This window comes from Arvicanthis niloticus, chromosome 6 (genome assembly GCF_011762505.2).
Source record: "Arvicanthis niloticus isolate mArvNil1 chromosome 6, mArvNil1.pat.X, whole genome shotgun sequence".
In the NCBI taxonomy this organism is placed as follows: Eukaryota; Metazoa; Chordata; class Mammalia; order Rodentia; family Muridae; genus Arvicanthis; species Arvicanthis niloticus.
In genome coordinates, this window is record NC_047663.1 from 43348485 (window position 1) to 43364497 (window position 16013).

At 46.5% G+C, this 16013-nt stretch overlaps 2 protein-coding genes across 2 annotated transcripts; one reads left to right on the forward strand and one right to left on the reverse strand.

Annotated features, from left to right (window-relative positions):
* Nucleotides 1-77: 77 nt before the first annotated feature.
* Nucleotides 78-10155, reverse strand: Poldip2 (DNA polymerase delta interacting protein 2). The gene is made up of 11 exons (XM_034506382.1): nucleotides 9898-10155; nucleotides 8414-8495; nucleotides 7211-7308; nucleotides 5546-5642; nucleotides 5336-5411; nucleotides 5055-5162; nucleotides 4774-4910; nucleotides 4026-4052; nucleotides 3698-3823; nucleotides 1617-1696; nucleotides 78-1024 (listed from the first exon to the last, which is right to left on the reverse strand). The coding sequence occupies exons 1-11, from the start codon at nucleotides 10056-10058 to the stop codon at nucleotides 910-912; spliced, it is 1107 nt and encodes a 368-aa protein (XP_034362273.1). The 5' UTR covers nucleotides 10059-10155; the 3' UTR covers nucleotides 78-909.
* Nucleotides 10156-10216: 61 nt separating this feature from the next.
* Vma12 (vacuolar ATPase assembly factor VMA12) lies at nucleotides 10217-14761 on the forward strand. Its single transcript, XM_034506386.2, has 6 exons — nucleotides 10217-10479; nucleotides 11538-11611; nucleotides 12183-12272; nucleotides 13171-13213; nucleotides 13420-13532; nucleotides 14019-14761. Exons 1-6 carry the CDS (start codon nucleotides 10269-10271, stop codon nucleotides 14112-14114), a joined length of 627 nt encoding a protein of 208 aa, XP_034362277.1. The 5' UTR covers nucleotides 10217-10268; the 3' UTR covers nucleotides 14115-14761.
* The last annotated feature ends 1252 nt before the right edge of the window (nucleotides 14762-16013 follow it).

Consider the following 16013-nt stretch of genomic DNA (forward strand, 5'->3'; position numbering starts at 1 on the left):
GGTCAAGAGACTCATTCCTCTGTAGTCCTACAGACCCACACTCCCCCTGGTGGAAGATTAAGAACAATACTCACAAGGACTGGAACTGAGATTTAATAATGCAAGAATGAAAGGACCTCTAACAGTAACTATAGTGGTGAAGGAATCCTAAGAAGTGGGGCAAAATGCAGCCCAATTCTCTTGACTCCTGTTGACCTGAAAGAAGCTCCACAAGCGGCTTGGCTTGGTCACTGACCATAACTTAAGCTGCTTCTTGGCTGAATTCCTGCACTTGTGGTCTGGATGCTTGACAGACTTTGCTCAATGCTCGGAAGCCCACAGCTCCAGGAAACCTGACTGGTTTTGCCTCACTCTTCTCCAGGCCTAGTGAAGCCAGGGGTGCTGATGGGTAATCCCTGTTTACAGTCAGGTCAGTCCAACTCTAAATGCTGGCCTCCTCTACACTGGGCGGAAGGTAAAGAGACTGAGAACTTAGTCCAGTGCTGTCCACTGTTAACCAGGGCCCCCAGGAGATGCCCAGCCTCTGAGGAAGACACACCCTAGCAGAGCCAGCAGCTCTCTAGAAATTTTGCATGGAAAGCAACTAAGAGTTCCTATAGGGCCAGCAGGGGGCCTGAGACCCTGGAGACAAAAATGGCCATGGTGGCCAAGGAGCACTGGTTTATTGATGACACCTCACATTCCAGAAGATGTGACAACTGAATACAGTTCCCTGACAGCTTTGCTGGAACATGGTGTAGGCAGAGCCTGGGCAGGGGCCAACCTTGGAGCAGTCTTATGTGGGTCTTCCAAGAAAAGATATAATCTCCCTCCAAAAAAAGAATTCCACAGTAGGGAGAGGTTTAGAGTTCTGCAGCAATTATGGGTAGAGAGCTGTTGTTCTTAGGGCCAACCTGGGCCTCAGCTGTCCTACCAGTGTAGGCCTGAGGGTGGTGTCTTCTCATCTTTATTGCTTTCCAAGGAGAAGGGTGGGATCCGGACATCAAAGTGGGAGCCATCAGGTCTCTCAAAACGAAATGTGCCCCTAAGGATTGGAGAAGCTGGTTTAGAGGAGTAAGGTCTGAACTGAAAGGCCTCTTGAACTATGTGGCCCCATGTCCTCTGATGGAGCCAGAGCTGGATGAGGAGGGTTGGGATTATAATCTAAGCAGAGATCCAAGAACCTCTGACCACACACAAAAAAACACAGCTATTCAGATTCTGCCACTTAGATATGTACTATGTAAGTGGTCCATTATACCCAAGATTAAGGGGGGAGCCCAACTATACTAGCAATTGAGTCTCAAGTCTTGGGACCCAAGTCCTTAGGCCAAAAATTGTCATAAAAGCCAGACAGTACCACACAGCAATGAATAGCACCCGTCTGTGCGCATTCCAAGACCTTTGCTGAACTGACCACAAGTTCAGCTTGCTCAGGCTTTTTTGTTATTGTTGGCACGAGCCAAAATAGAGTCTTACTATGTAGTTGAGGTTGGCCTAAAACTCATAAACCTACCTCCGTCTCCCAAATGCTAGGATTGTAGGTGTGTAACTACCACACCCAGCTCCAGCTCACTTTACTAACTGGCAGTTTCTGTGGAGTGGAGCAACATATAGTCCAGCATATACTCACTCACCACATGTGCCCACTGGAAGCTTGCAGAGAGACATGGCTGCTATACTGGAATGCAGGCTGCTCCTTGGATAACACTGGTTCCTAAAAGAATTCAGGCAAAATGGATCAGGCCAAGCCCCAGAAACATTCTCTGCACCCTGGGGCCACCATGTGTTGACCAGATGCTTCCTTTCACCCAAGCAACCATGACAGCAGACACATCTACAATGACCATCTTTCAGGACTTCCTCCCACATCATGGCCAATGACCTGAGGCTTTTATTCTGTTTCTAGGAAAAGGAAATGGGGCACCAAGGGATGGGTGCTAAGTAGACTTTCTTTGAAAATATCTTAACCAACATTCACTCACACAAACAAGTGCCAGACACAACAGCAGGCCCTGTGCTTTTTTTTTTTTTTTTTTTTTTTTTTTTTTTTTGTTTTTTGTTTTTCGAGACAGGGTTTCTCTGTGTAGCCCTGGCTGTCCTGGAACTCACTCTGTAGACCAGGCTGGCCTCGAACTCAGAAATCCGCCTGCCTCTGCCTCCCAAGTGCTGGGATCAAAGGCGTGCGCCACCACCGCCCGGCTTATCTGCTGATTTTATTCTCTTGGTGACCATGAAGTGCTATTTGTGACCCCTAATTTAGGAGTAAGAAACATTAGGTCACATAATTTGCCCAAGCTAAGTGTAAAAACATACATCTTTGATCCCAGTACCACGAAGGCAGGAGGATCTACAGGCCAACCTGGTCTACAGAGTGAGTTCCAGGACAGCCAGGGCTACACAGAGAAACTCTGTCTCAAAAAACAAACAAAATGAAAAAAAAAGTCCAAAGTTATAGAATATATAGCTGGAATTTGAAGGCAAGCCCTATTTGGAATTTTTGGGTTTTCTGGTTTTTGTTTTTGTTTTTCCCCAAATAACATGTAGTTCAACCTGGCCTCAGACTCACAATAATCATGTCTCAATTTCCAGGGTACTGAATTATGGGTATGTGCCACACACCCAGCCCAAGCCATGTTTACTTGTTCCCCTACTTTTCCAAGTGTCTTCTAACAAAGATGCTGGATGACACTAATATACTTGTGACCTTATCTCTCTAGAGACAGGGTAATATAGCCAGGGAACATAACTGTTTGTTATTGGGGGGAGGTGTTTAATCCTGTGTGTGTGTGTGTGTGTGTGTGTGTGTGTGTGTGTGTGTGTGTGTGTATTCATTCATGCACATACATGCAACTTGCCTGATGTATGGAAGTTAAAAGATAACTTCCGGAAGTTCTAGGGACCAAACTCTGGTCAGCACCCTTGGCAACAGCAGCATCTTTACCCATGGAGCCATTTTACCAGCCCATATTTTTGCCCTTTTTTTTTTTAAAAAAAAAAAAACAAAAAACAAAAAAAAAAAACCAGGGTCTCATGTAATCCAGGCTGATATCAAAATTTTTTTTTGTAGCCCAAATATGGCCTTACATTTCTGATCCTTCTGACTCTTATTTCCTGTAAGTTCAAGCTTTGAAAAGACATTCCATCTGGGTGTGATGTAGCTAAAGTGTTTGCCTAACATGCATAAAGCCCTCAGTTTGACCCCAAGTGTTAAGAGTGTTGGGGAGACATTTTAATGACACATGCTACTCAACAGTAAGTACTTGAGCTTTGGGGCTGGAAAGAAAGCTCAGCAGTTACAAGTACATGCTGCTTTTGCAGAGGACCAGGTTTCCAGAGGTATGTGTTTCAAGACAGAGATTCAAGGCAGTCAAGGATGACCCTAAACTTCCAAAGTGCTAATAGGCACAAAAACCATGCTCAGTTAATGCAGTGCTGAGGTCAAATTCATGCTGCAAGGCAGGCACTCCACCAACTGAGCCACATCCCCAGTCCCTTAGTAATGAACTTCTAAGCCTTACCCTTCATCTGTGAAATGGGTTACAATCTCCCCCACATGGCTGTTGTAAAATTTCAAACCACACACAGGAACACACGAACACGAACACACACGCACACGCACACAGGAACACACTGTCCATACCAGAGAGGAAGAAAACATACCCCAAGTTCCCAGGCCTGCTAACAGGACCAGCCATAGTGGCCCAATGATGCTCACCCTGCCCACCACCCCTCGTCCTCGAACTGTTTCCAAAGTCCCTGAGAGACTGAATATCCGCCAGTGCCGCTCCCGGAGCTGTACCACATCACTGTCCAAGTTCTCCAAGCGTATGCAGTAGCGCCACTGTGAGGGAAAGAGTTTGTTTGAGGAAGAATTATCCCTGGGCCAGCCCATCCAGAATTCCAGAGTAAAAAGCAAGAAAGGCTGACATCTGCATCTTAACTGTGAGGATGGCTGCATCCACCCTGCCCAAGAGGCTAGTGCTGTGCCTCCCTCCACACCATCCCCAGACCATTCCTAGGCTCCTGCCAAGGGAGACACTCACCCAATAGACGTGGGAATTCTGGGCTTCCTGGAGGGGGAAAAGGTTTGAGGATGAGACTTAAGTCTGTTCCAATCAATATATCTCAAGTGAAGTATTCCTGGAAAGCGGCAGAGGCTGATCAAGCTGTGCATGTCTGGAGCCAGTGATGAATGTGATACAACTATGGCCAAGAGCCTCCCTGTATCCTTCCTGTTCTGCCCCCTCTACAATCCTGTCAAAATCAACAGAGCTGGATGCTAGCAGAGATCCACTACAGGTTCTGTTGTCACCAGTGTCCCTGCCAGCCCTGTCCTCCCCACAGCCCCTGTTGTCATGCTCTGATGGACGCTGACATCCCAGGTCTGAGTACTAATAGGCAGGAAATCTTCCATTTATACTTGAATCTGTAGGCCTATCTTAGAGTGAGGCAAGGCACAGATCAGCAAACACTCAGCTACTAAATACAAAGTGTGACAATCAATTCACACTGACTTAGGCAAGTATGTATATAGTTCTCACAAGAAAGATTCCCTCTACCAGAGGGTAGATGGAGCTGGCATAAAGGACTACTTCCTGGTCTATGGGTTTCTAAGTCATGGTGCTGGCCATTATCAAGAGGCTAGCCCAACCCTACCCTGCACATGCACATGAGCACTTGAAAGCAGAACCATGGGGGAGGGTTTAGGTTTAGATACACTCCCACCCCCAACTCTTTAGTCACATCAGGGATACCACACTGAATCTAGAAGAAGCCCAGGCTAGCACACACCCTCATGCCCATGTAGAAAGGGATGACTGTGACACGGATGTTCTCAGTAGTTTCCCGGTGCACATCAGAGAGCTCTAGCCATGGGTGATTCTTCTCTTGCCAGGCCCGTAGCGTTTCTCGAGCCACAAAAGGAGGTGCTAAAAGAGACAACAGGTTAGTCCAGACCAGAGTCCTGGGCATACCACCCACTCTCCAGCGGTCCTTCCCAGAACCTCCTTCCCAGTTACTGCTGATACTCGGCTTGAAGAAAGGGTCTTCCCCTTTCCTGAGAGACTGACTACCTTTTGTCTGGTCATAGAGAAGAAATCTCTCAAAGAGCTCATGCTGGATGGGGACCTGATCCGTGGAGGTGTAGGGGAGGATGTCTTCATGGCTGACGTAGTCCAAGCCTGGTACACAGAGGCAGAGCTGCTCAGACTCACAGAGCAGAGGAAAGGTAGGTGACCTTGGCACCACAGTTCTCAGTACCATGATCCCTCCCAGCAATGACAAGACACAGATTCCTCTCCCTGGGACACCAGAGCCCTGCTCCTCAGGTACCATTTGAATGCTAACTCCTCACCTGGGATAGCATAGAGGGCCCGGCTGTCATCATGGTTAGCCAAGAAGGTCACAGCTTCTGTCTGAGATCTCTGAGACTAAAGCAAAGGGTGAGTCAAAGGTTCCTTGGCTAATACACAGTCCTGAGGCCTGAAGGCCCCATGTTGTCCCTAAATGAGTGAAAACCTTTCCCATGGAGAGGGCCCCGGGCCCAGGCACTCTGCTTACTTACTATATGTGGGCAGTCACGAGCATCAATCAGCACTTGATAGTAAGTGTGAGTTTTGCCTTTCACCTCCTTAGAGCCATGGCCAGCAGGGTTCTCTGCTCTGTGGGATGAGAAGCAGCCCAGATCACCCCAGAGAAGTACAAGCTGTGCCTGGCTCAACTAACTGCCATCTCCTCTCCTAAATGGGCTGGTTCATGATCCGAAGGGGCTTTGGCATACGTTGCCTTCTGCTCAACACACCTCCAGCCAGCCTCTCCCCAGTCAGGGCAAATAATGGAGCCTCCAGAGCCCCTGCAGTTACCATTCTGGGCACCTCCTTGAAGAGAGCCAAGACAAAAGAGTCCACTTGTTACCTGAGACCCAGGCTACAAGGACCTTTTACTACTGTCACCCCAGGATTGGCTGTGATTATCTATAGAAGTTCCTTTTTTTAGTGTACTCCAGTGCTAATATGAGACTAAGAGATTTCCAACTGGACATTGAGAAACCAAGAAACAAGGCTGGAAAGAGGGCTTAGTGGTTCGGAGCACCAACTGCTCTTCCAGAGGACCCAAGTTTAGTTTCTAGCACCCACAAGAAGTTCACACTCTCTTTAACTCAAGTTCTGAAGAATCTACACCTTTTTCTGCCCTCCAAGAGCACTGCATGAATATGGTTCACAGATCTGCAGGCAGACAAAATACTCATATACACTACATAAGAAGAAAATCGTTAAGAAAGGGAGGAACCAAGAATAGCCTGGTGTGGTAACTCATGCCCTCCCCAGCACTGGGTTGACAGAGGCAGAGGCACACAGATCTCTGTGTGTTTAGGACAACCAAGGCTACATAATAAATAAATAACATTTAAATAAATCAAAAAGTAAGCCCGATCATAAGTGAGAAGGGGTAGAAGTGGCTGTGTTTCAAGGGCACTGCCGCTCTACGGAGGACCCAGGCTTGGTTCCCAACACTCATATGGCAGCTCACAAGCATCTGCAGTCTGATGATCCAGCGCCCCCTTCTGGCCTCCCTGAGCACTCTGCACAGACACATCCAGGCAAAACATCCATCCATACAAAATAAAACAAATAAATCTTTTTTTTTAAATAAAAGAAAGGAAGTTAAAAAAAAAAAAGAAAGAAAGAAAGAAAGAAAGAGAGAGAGAGAGAAAGAGACAGAGAGAGAGAGAAAGAAGGAAAGAAAATAAATCAAGAAAACCATTCCCTAAAACATCCTCTGGGGTTCAAACACTAAGAAGGAAGAGCAGTAGGAGTCTATAAGGGACGGACAGACAGGTTCTGGGGAGTCGGGGAGACCCCAGAGACTTAGAATTAAGCACTTTTATCTCCATGAGGATGAGTGCCAGAGAAATACTCTGGGGTTATTTCTTTTATTTTAGTCAGTTGGGTTTTTTTCCTATTTGTTTTGTTTTTTGAAACAAGGTCTCTTTACAAGGCCCTGGCTTTTTTGCAGTCCTGGAACTCACTCTGTAGACCAGGTTGGCCTTGAACTCACAGAGATCCTCTTGCTTCTGCCTCCCAAATGCTGGGATTAAAAGTGTACAGTACCACGCCTGGCTTGGGGTTATTTCTAAAGCCAAAGGGGATGCTGTTTTTAATCCAACTGAATATGTTAGCCACAAGTCAAGCCACCTGAGGACACCATGAAACAAGACAGGAAAACTTACTTTTCTGGAGCTGCAGAAGCCACATCCCGGTCATACAGTCTGGCCTGCCAGGGAAACAGGACGACCCCTCGGTAGCCAAAAACACTGTGGAGGAATAGCTAGGAGAGAGAGACCTCAGTGAGCCTGCTGTCTGGCAGATCCATCCAGGTGGACCCCAACCATCAAGTGGCCTGGGTAGAGAAAACTGCACCAGTCTTCCCAGCTTTGCCCTCAGACACTATACTTAACCTAGACTGAAGTCATTCGCATGCCTCATCCCCACTCACCCTTCAGGGCACCTTTGGCCTCCAGGGAATTTTCCTTGACCTGCCCTCCTCTTAGTTCAGTGTAGAGCCACTGATTGTATTTGTCTGTTTTAAGGATTTGTTCTACATTTAGTTATGTGTGTGAATCTGTATGTGGGTACCATGCATGTGAGTGCAGGGCCCCAAGGAAGTCCGAGGCACTGGATTCCCCAGGGGTGTATGACTATGGAATCAACTGTCCTTCACCTTTACTTCTAGGCTTCCTCAGCAAGTGCCTTTACCAGTCAAGCCATATCTCCTGCCTTTTACTGTGTTTTAAGAGTATCACTACACTAGACCTCAAAATTGAAATGATCCTTCTGCCCCTGCCCCTGCTTCTAGAGTGCTGGGAGTCGACCTATCTCCAGAAATCTCATCTTTAAGAAGTTTGTGATCTAGTGCACATGCACTCACACAAAAGCATACACACTATCACAAGTTGTCCTTTGATCTCCATGCCTGGGCACATGTACACACAGGCACACACACACATGCGTACACACACATTCTAAATAAATCAGTGTAAAAAAAATGCTTTCTTAATTTGTGATTCTGAGCTGAGCATGGGTGCATACACCTGTAACTTCAGTATTCCATAAGGGAATAAGAGTGCAAGTTCAAGGTCACCATGGGTTACAGAATGAGTGAGTTCAAGACTAAACTGAGCTACAAAGAAGACCCTGCCTCAGAACAAGCCCAAAATGTATGATCTTGGTCCACCATCAAAATGAAAATGGACTGAAACTTGGGGGTATAGCTCAGCAGACAGCATCTGTCTCTAGGACTGATGGGCAAGGGGAGGGAGAATGGAAAGATACAAACACAAACAGCACTGAGATTCAGTATTATGACCAAACCTAGCTCCACTCACAAACAGAATAGTCCATGAAAATGAGAGCACACACAGCACAATACCTACCTGCCCAGTCTCATATTTTCCATTTTGTTTTGGCACCTCAAACACACCAACTGTCTCCAGCACTTTGCCCTCTGCACGGTTTCTGATAGGGAAGGGAAAGAACGAGCAAGTGAAACCCTGAGAAGATAGCAGTCCTCCCTCAGGAGAGACCAAACAAACAAACAAATGCCCCCTAGCACTCTGCAGGGCCAGGACAATGACAGCCACAGACCAGGATGCTGCTTTTCCTCCTTTAAGAGCCAGCCATAGGCATCTACTTGGTGAAGGCTCTCCAACTCTTCCAGTGTTTTGTGTAACTACTCCAAATTTACTTCCTCCTATCTTTACTTAGCATTCCCAAGGTCATGCTTGCAAATCCTGTTTCAACGCACACCTTCGCCCACCCTCCTGGTCTCCAACAGCTTAACTGTCCTTCCAACTTTGCATTTCAGTTACTGGTGTGCATGCCTTGAGTCCATGAAAGGCTATGATCCCTGAGAGAAATGCCTAGTGTGTAAGCGGTGCTCAAAAAACATTTGTTCTAAGGCAAGGAGTTCTTCTGTCTCTACTCTTACCTACTGCTTCTTGGCAGTGCACTCATTAAGCCTGGCATTTGCTACTTGGAAAAGTTGTTCTGAACCAAACATGCTTCCACACCTCTGTAATCCCAGGCTCTTAAGGCTAAGGCTAGAGAATTACAAGTTCTGGGCCAACCTGGCTACATAGCATGATTCTCCTGATTCTACACATTCATCTGTGCTGTACACGGACCTCAGGACCTAGCATTTCTAAATTTCCAAAGGTATCCCATACTTAGTATTGCAGTGTCTCCAACCAATGTCTTTTCACATTTGTCTTAAATAGCAAAAACCTCCCTTAACCACTATCAGGTCATTTCCATCTCTTATACTTTTAAATAGGATTAATTTTGCTATGGATCCGTCAAAACACTGTGATTTTATTTTGGAAATGTTAACTTCATATCCAACTATTCAATCCTGTCTGGTTCCTACAAAACTTTGTTTACACCACCCCCAAGCCTCGAACTCTATTTCCCAAGTCACATAGGCAAAATCAGTCTCCCCAAGGTCACATGGAAACAGGACCCACAAAAGTAGACACTTAAATCGATTTGTTTCCCATGTAATAGCATCTTTCTGAGAGCCATTGACCCAAAAGGGCCTGGGGATCCCTGTGGTTGTAGTACATGACAGCCCACTACAGGTGCTGGGGACCCCAGCCAGGGAGGCAGGATTCGCTTAAGAAGCGTTACTTGTTCTCCCTCGGAGCTGCCCTGCACTGCCAGGGCCCTGGGCAGTGCTCCCTTCTCTGCTCTTGGCACATGTCCCAAGCAGCGCATGTCGACTCCCTGCTCCGGACCCATTCTCAGGTGGCACTCCGGTTGCCCAGAGAGAGTCAGGCCTCCTGGCTTCCTTAGTGGCTAGGGAGGAAACGCTCCTTAGATTCTGGGCCCGGCTCCCTGGCCCCCTCTCTCCGTCCCTCACCGGGACGACAGATGCCTTCGTGTCGTCGCTGTGGCCACCGGCGGAAGGGCCCCTGCTCCACCGACCGCACACAGCGGCCTCGACCCTCGGGTCGTGGCCAGCGACCGAGACCACCAGCGGCTGCCCACTGCTAGGGCCCGTCGGGCCACACAGCCAGCCATGTCCCGCCCGAGCGCCCGCTCGGCTGCTGATACAGGGCCCGACCCGCGGCGGGGCGCCGTCCCGCCCCCGCCCCACACTGCCCCGCGCCTAAGCCCCTCCCCTCACTCTCGGGCCCGCCCCCCGCGGCCGCGTGGGCTCCTCCAGCTACATCCGGCGCTGGTGGGCGGAAGTCCGAGTTTGGGATCACCTGATTAGAGCGTGAGGCAGAAATGGCGTCTTCCTTGCTTGCCGGCGAACGACTTGTTCGTGCTTTGGGTCCTGGCGGAGAACTGGAACGGGAGCAGCTCCCCCGGAAGCTGCGCTCCCAGCTCGAGGCTGCTCTGGGAAAGAAACACGCAGGCAGTGATAACGCCACGGGCCCCCGGCGCCTGGTTTCCTTCCATCTGATCCGAGATCTGCATCAGCACCTGAGAGAAAGAAGTGAGCGGTCCCCAATCAAGAGTCGCGGTCTTATTTTCAGATCTAATCCCTTCTGAGTCGTTTTTTTCCCCCCGTCTCTCTCGAGTGCTTACCGAGATCTCATTTATCCAGTCCAAAAGCTGTCTCATAAACCCCAGGTTCACCACTTCCATCTTCCGTCAAAATTCTTCGTGTGTGATAAAACGTATTTGCAGATTTTGTTGAGTCCTCTTTTAGTTCCACCTAAATACATGTGACTTTTTAGGAACTCGAGATTCTAGCCCAGTACTATCTGCTCTCCATTTTGGGGCCGTATATCAATAGTGAGCTTATCCTGGTTGGGAAAAGTGATTTATTCTTCTCATCTCAAAGGCAAAAGTAGAGAATGCAAGCCCCAGTTTAGGGATGAGGGTAGGTAAACGGTAACTAAAGAAACTGAGAGATCTGAGCTGAGAGTCGCATCTAGTTCTAAACATTTTAAAGAAGTCATTTCTCCTCTTCGGACCTATTTACTTATCTGTTAAGGTCGGGAATAGGGTAAACTGGCATATAATATGTTTTGCCAGAATCAACATATCCTGGCCAGAAGTGCAAAGGGTAGATTATCAACTATTTGGACTTGAGAGAACCTTAGAAAAAGATCCTCTAATACAGTGTCTTCTTAGTGTTTAGCATCAACCCAATCCTGTCTAGGACAGATCTATTATTATTTTCACAGAAATAACCTACCATTGGTAGGGACAGTTAAAGTCAACTGTGTGGCACTAAAAAATACTTAGGTGGAATTGTCCTAGATTTTTCTTAGTTGAAAATTATCTTGAATAAAATGAAAAATAAGTGAGTAAACACCAGGAGAGAAAGAAAATCACGAAGCTGGGCATGGCACACACCTGAAAAAAATTCTACCATTTGAGGGGCTGAGGCAGTATGATTGTAAGTTTTGGTCTAGATGAGGTACATGAGAATTCAAGGACAGCTAGGTCTCTTATTTTTGGATAAAAATTAGGGCTACCCCCCTTCTCTCTTACCTTTCCAGCCTCAGCTACTTGGGTCATTGTATGGAACCTTTTTCTTTCCAGATTCCAGGCTATTCCTTCATGAACTCCTAGAAGGCAGTGAAGTCTACTTTCCAGAGATTGTGAAGCCTCCCCGGGTATGTAACAGATTTGTAAGAGTTAGGTTCGGGTTTTACTAATGAACTTTCAGGTTTGAAATCTTACATTTTAATTCTTTAGAATAGCTGAGATGTGGCTCAGTGGAAGATTACTTGACAAGGCCCTAGCACCGATAAATAAATAAAATGTGGGGGCCAGTGAGATACCTCAATAAGTGGGGGCACGTGCTACCAAGCATGGCAGGCAACCCGGGTTCAATCCTCAGGACCCACATGGTGGAGGGAAAGGCTAACTCCCAAAGGTTGTCTCTTACCTCCACACATGTACTGCTGCTTGGGTTTATGTGCATGTACAAAGGATTTTAAAAAAAAAAAACAAAAAAACAAACAACTGTTGGGAATCTAAGATCAGGGAAAGAAGTCTTCTGTTGACAACTTTGAAAAACTGAGATCCAGTAGACCATTTTCCAAAGCAGTGGAAGCATAACAGGTATTGGGTGTCCTAGCACCCTTAGGAATACAGTGTGCTTTGAACCAATGATTATGATAAATCTGTACCAAGAAATACGTAAAAGAATTGTATTCTTCCCATGTGGTTGTTTTTCTTTAGAATCCAGAGCTGGTTGCCCGGCTAGAGAAGATTAAGATACAGCTAGCCAATGAGGAGTATAAGCGGATCACTCGCAATGTCACTTGTCAGGTAAGGGCTCGGAACATGTTCTACAATACAGAGTTTTCAAAATGGCGATAGCTGTGTAATGACACGCACCTTTAACCCCAGTAGTCCTGATGCAGGAGCAAATGAATCTCTGAGTTTGAGACCAACCAGAACTATATAGTGAGACCCTGTCTCAAAAAAAAAAAAAAGAAAAAAAAAATATGGGAATTTGAACTTGGTCTATACTCTGTTCTAGAACTGTAAGATCTGTGTTCTGTGTGGACCAAGAAGAGTCTTCAGTGTATTCACTGAGACTCTGGGCTTAGATGGTGATTGATTTTTTTTTTAAAGGTGTGTTTATTATATAGTGTTCTGCCTGTATGTATGCCTGCATGCCAGAAGAGGGCACCAGATCTCATTACAGATGGTTGTGAGCCACCATGTGGTTGTTAATAAATTGAACTCAGGACCTCTGGAAGAGCATCCAATGCTCTTAACCTCTGAGCCATCTCTCCAGCCCTGGTGACTAATTCTTAAATGTCATAGAAATGGATATGATCCATAGAGCTTTTTTCTTTATTCAAGGAAGGGTTTCTGTGGCCCAGGCAACCTCCCAAATACTAGGATTACAGGTGTGCCTGTAGCCTCTTTTTCCTGACAGGACTTCTTTGGCATGTTTCTGCTACAACATAGGAAAGTAGATGGGTCCTGGGAGCCTGGATCCTCCTCTTTATGATCTAAAAGGCATCATACAAGTCCCAGGCTAAAGAACCCACGGAAGGGCAGAGTTAATACGTTGAGAAATAGAAAGGGCTGAGGCTGGACTGGTAAAGGGGATTTCTGAACTGCTCGTTCTGAAATCATCTGTTTTGTTGTTGGTGGTTTGGTTTGGTTTTTTTGTTTGTTTGTTTGTTTGTTTATTTACTTACTTTTTTCCCAGGATGCACAGTGTGGGGGTACTCTCAGTGACCTGGGAAAGCAAGGTAAGGTGCCAAGAACCAAGGCTGCTCAAGCCTCTCCCTGGATTGGTCATGGCCATCCTTCCTACCACATTGTTATGGGATCAAGGCTAAGATATCCAGACTTGGTCTCTGAAGAGAACACAATAGATCGGGGAGGCAGCTATGAGGTAATTGGTCCTCCCTGAGAATGCTGACCTACGTGTTTCTTCTCTGAACTGTTTCCAAAGTGAGGTCAGTGAAGGCTCTGGTCATCACCATCTTCAACTTCATCATCACAGTGGCAGCTGCCTTTGTCTGCACTTACCTAGGAAGCCAGTATGTCTTCACAGAAATGGCCTCGGTGAGTAGGCACTGGACAGGACAAAGTACCCCTCCCTTGTTGGAGTTAATGGGAAAGGGAGGATGCGTGTGAAACTGTACAGGTTGATCATTTGGATATATTTATGCAATCAACATTTAGCTTTCCAGTAATGGGGGGGGGGTAGCAATCCCAAAAGCTACCTTTCCTCCACAACATAAGGCAATAATTCTCAACCTTTCTAATGATGTGACCCTTTAATACAGTTCCTCATATTGTGGTGACCCCCAACCATAAAGTTATTTTTGTTGCTACTTCATAGCTGTAATTTTGCTATTATGAATCACAGTATAAATCTATATAAAGGATATCTGATTGCGAAAACTGTGAAAGGGGTCGTGACCCCACAGGTTGAGAACTGATGACTTAGGGACTGGAGTAGGGAATCTTAATTCTCATTAGAGGTGCTAAGGGCTTGCAGATTGGATGCTGGCCTACATCCCTTATCCCTTATTCTTCCACCTGCAGAGAGTGCTGGCTGCATTGATCGTTGCCTCCGTGGTGGGTCTGGCAGAGCTGTACATTATGGTAAGAGCAATGGAAGGAGAACTAGGCGAGCTGTAACTGGTGCTTCACCATCAGAGTCTGGAAGAAGTTTGGGGAGCCCCAGGCTCTCCATGGCCCATCACAGACTCTCAGTCAACCCACAATGCTCTTTGTATTCAGCTCCAGTTGGTCAGAGGACCAGGTCAGGTTTTTTGGGGAACCCTGTCTGCTGTGAATTTTCTTAGGCCGGAATAGAGAAGATTCAGACAGTGTTTCTTTAAAACTAAAAGAACTGATCTCAGTAACTTCTGAATCTAGTGCCCATCAGCCTTTGCTGGTCTATTCTGGGGTCTACTAAGTCTGGTTTTTCTTATCAGAAGTAAGTAGAATCCGGGCCTTTCCCCCAAGTGGACTCTACTGCCTTGAACTGGCCCAATAGTCAGAAGACAGGCATCAGTAGAAGAAAAACCAGTTGATACAGGATGGTAGAACTAGAAGCTAGGCAGCTAACTCTTTGTAGAAAAGGAAATGGTATCAGGCCATTTTCCAGCAGTCAAATGGCCTGAGAGAAATCAGCTATGGCCCTCATGTTAAATGGAGCCAAAGATGTCTTCAATGTCCTGTTGTCTTTGTTATGTTACACTTTTCAGAGCTTAGATAAGTTTGAGAATCTGTTTAAGGCACTTGAAAGATGTTATTTATTCAATAAATATTTTTCGTGTTCAGTGTATTTTTATTTTTCATCCTATAAGAACACAAAGCACAAAAAGTTGCATAATTCTATGAATTACTCAATATCTGCCCTTTTGTTTGTGATAGGGTTTTGCTATATAGCTCTGGCTGGCTTCTGCCTCTGCCTCCTGGGTCCTAGGATTCAGGCATATGCCATCATGGCTGGTCTTAGAGGTCTGCTTGTCTTGCCTGCCTGCCTTTCTTCCTTGTGTATGTCTGGCTATATGTATGTGTACCATAAACATACAGGAGGCTGAGGAGATGAGAAGGGGAACTAGAGTTGAGCTATTGTGTGGGTGCTAGGAATTGCACCTCCATTCTCTTCAAGAGTTGTAACTGCTCTTGCACTGAGCCATCACTTCAGCACTCAAGCCCTCTGTCCCTAATTGTAGACTTCGTTTCTCAGAAGTGCTCTCATACTGTGACGACATCCTGATGTGAGTAGAAGCCAGAAACACAAGTGCCAGAGTTTCCACATGCAGATCAGGGGCAACCTTGAGGAGTCTGTTGTTGAAGCAGGTCTCTGGTTCTGCTGTTGCACTGTGTGCTCCAGGGTGCCTTTTCCCATCTCTGCTCTGTAGAAGTGCTGGGATTGTAGATAGGCACCATCACATCCGACACTGGATTCTGCTCCTCAGGCTTGTACAGCCGATGGTTTTACCTACTGAGCCCTCTCTCTGGACCGTCTGTTTGCCAAGCTTCTCATATTAACTAGATCAGTAGACAGTTTGTCAACTGTGTTTACTAGTTCCTGGTACTCGGGAGACATGTCAAGTGTAGGAGAGTTTAAGTAGCATTTTACAATGTTTCTGATAACCAGGACTGTTGAAGGTTGGGTCAGAAAGTCTCACTTTAAGCATTGTTGGGGGTAAGAGTGGGGGATGTTTTTGTGGAACAATACTCTATGTTCCCTGTATGCCAGACTACATATCCTTAAGTACCTGAATTTAAGTTGAAAGCCTTCCAAATGCTAGAGGTTTTGACCCTATCAGAATCTCTTCCAACAGACTTTGACCAGCTTAGGGTGTCTCAATAAACTTAGGGTCCTTTGTTGGGAGGGATTGTCCACTAGATCCCAGCCCCTCCACACAAGCCAACAAGCTTCTGTGGTATCAGGCTCTTACCAACAGCAGTTTGTGTGTGTGTGTGTGTGTGTGTGTGTGTGTGTGTGTGTGTGTGTGTGTGCGCGTGCGTGTAATTAAGCAAGAGCCACACTTCAGGGACCTTCAGTGTACACTGGCAGAG

What these genes read in the sequence shown, in the direction of transcription:
- Poldip2 (XM_034506382.1), bottom strand. Translation starts at nt 10,058, where the DNA reads ATGGCTGGCTGTGTGGCCCGACGGGCCCTAGCAGTGGGCAGCCGCTGG. An exon ending in GCTTCTGCAGCTCCAGAAAA is followed by an intron (nt 5,643 to 7,210) that starts GTAAGTTTTCCT and finishes CTCATCCCACAG; the next exon opens with AGCAGAGAACCCTGCTGGCC. An exon ending in CTCGTGACTGCCCACATATA is followed by an intron (nt 5,412 to 5,545) that starts GTAAGTAAGCAG and finishes CCTTTGCTTTAG; the next exon opens with TCTCAGAGATCTCAGACAGA.
- Vma12 (XM_034506386.2), top strand. Translation starts at nt 10,269, where the DNA reads ATGGCGTCTTCCTTGCTTGCCGGCGAACGACTTGTTCGTGCTTTGGGT. An exon ending in CTCGCAATGTCACTTGTCAG is followed by an intron (nt 12,273 to 13,170) that starts GTAAGGGCTCGG and finishes CTTTTTTCCCAG; the next exon opens with GATGCACAGTGTGGGGGTAC. An exon ending in CAGTGACCTGGGAAAGCAAG is followed by an intron (nt 13,214 to 13,419) that starts GTAAGGTGCCAA and finishes CTGTTTCCAAAG; the next exon opens with TGAGGTCAGTGAAGGCTCTG.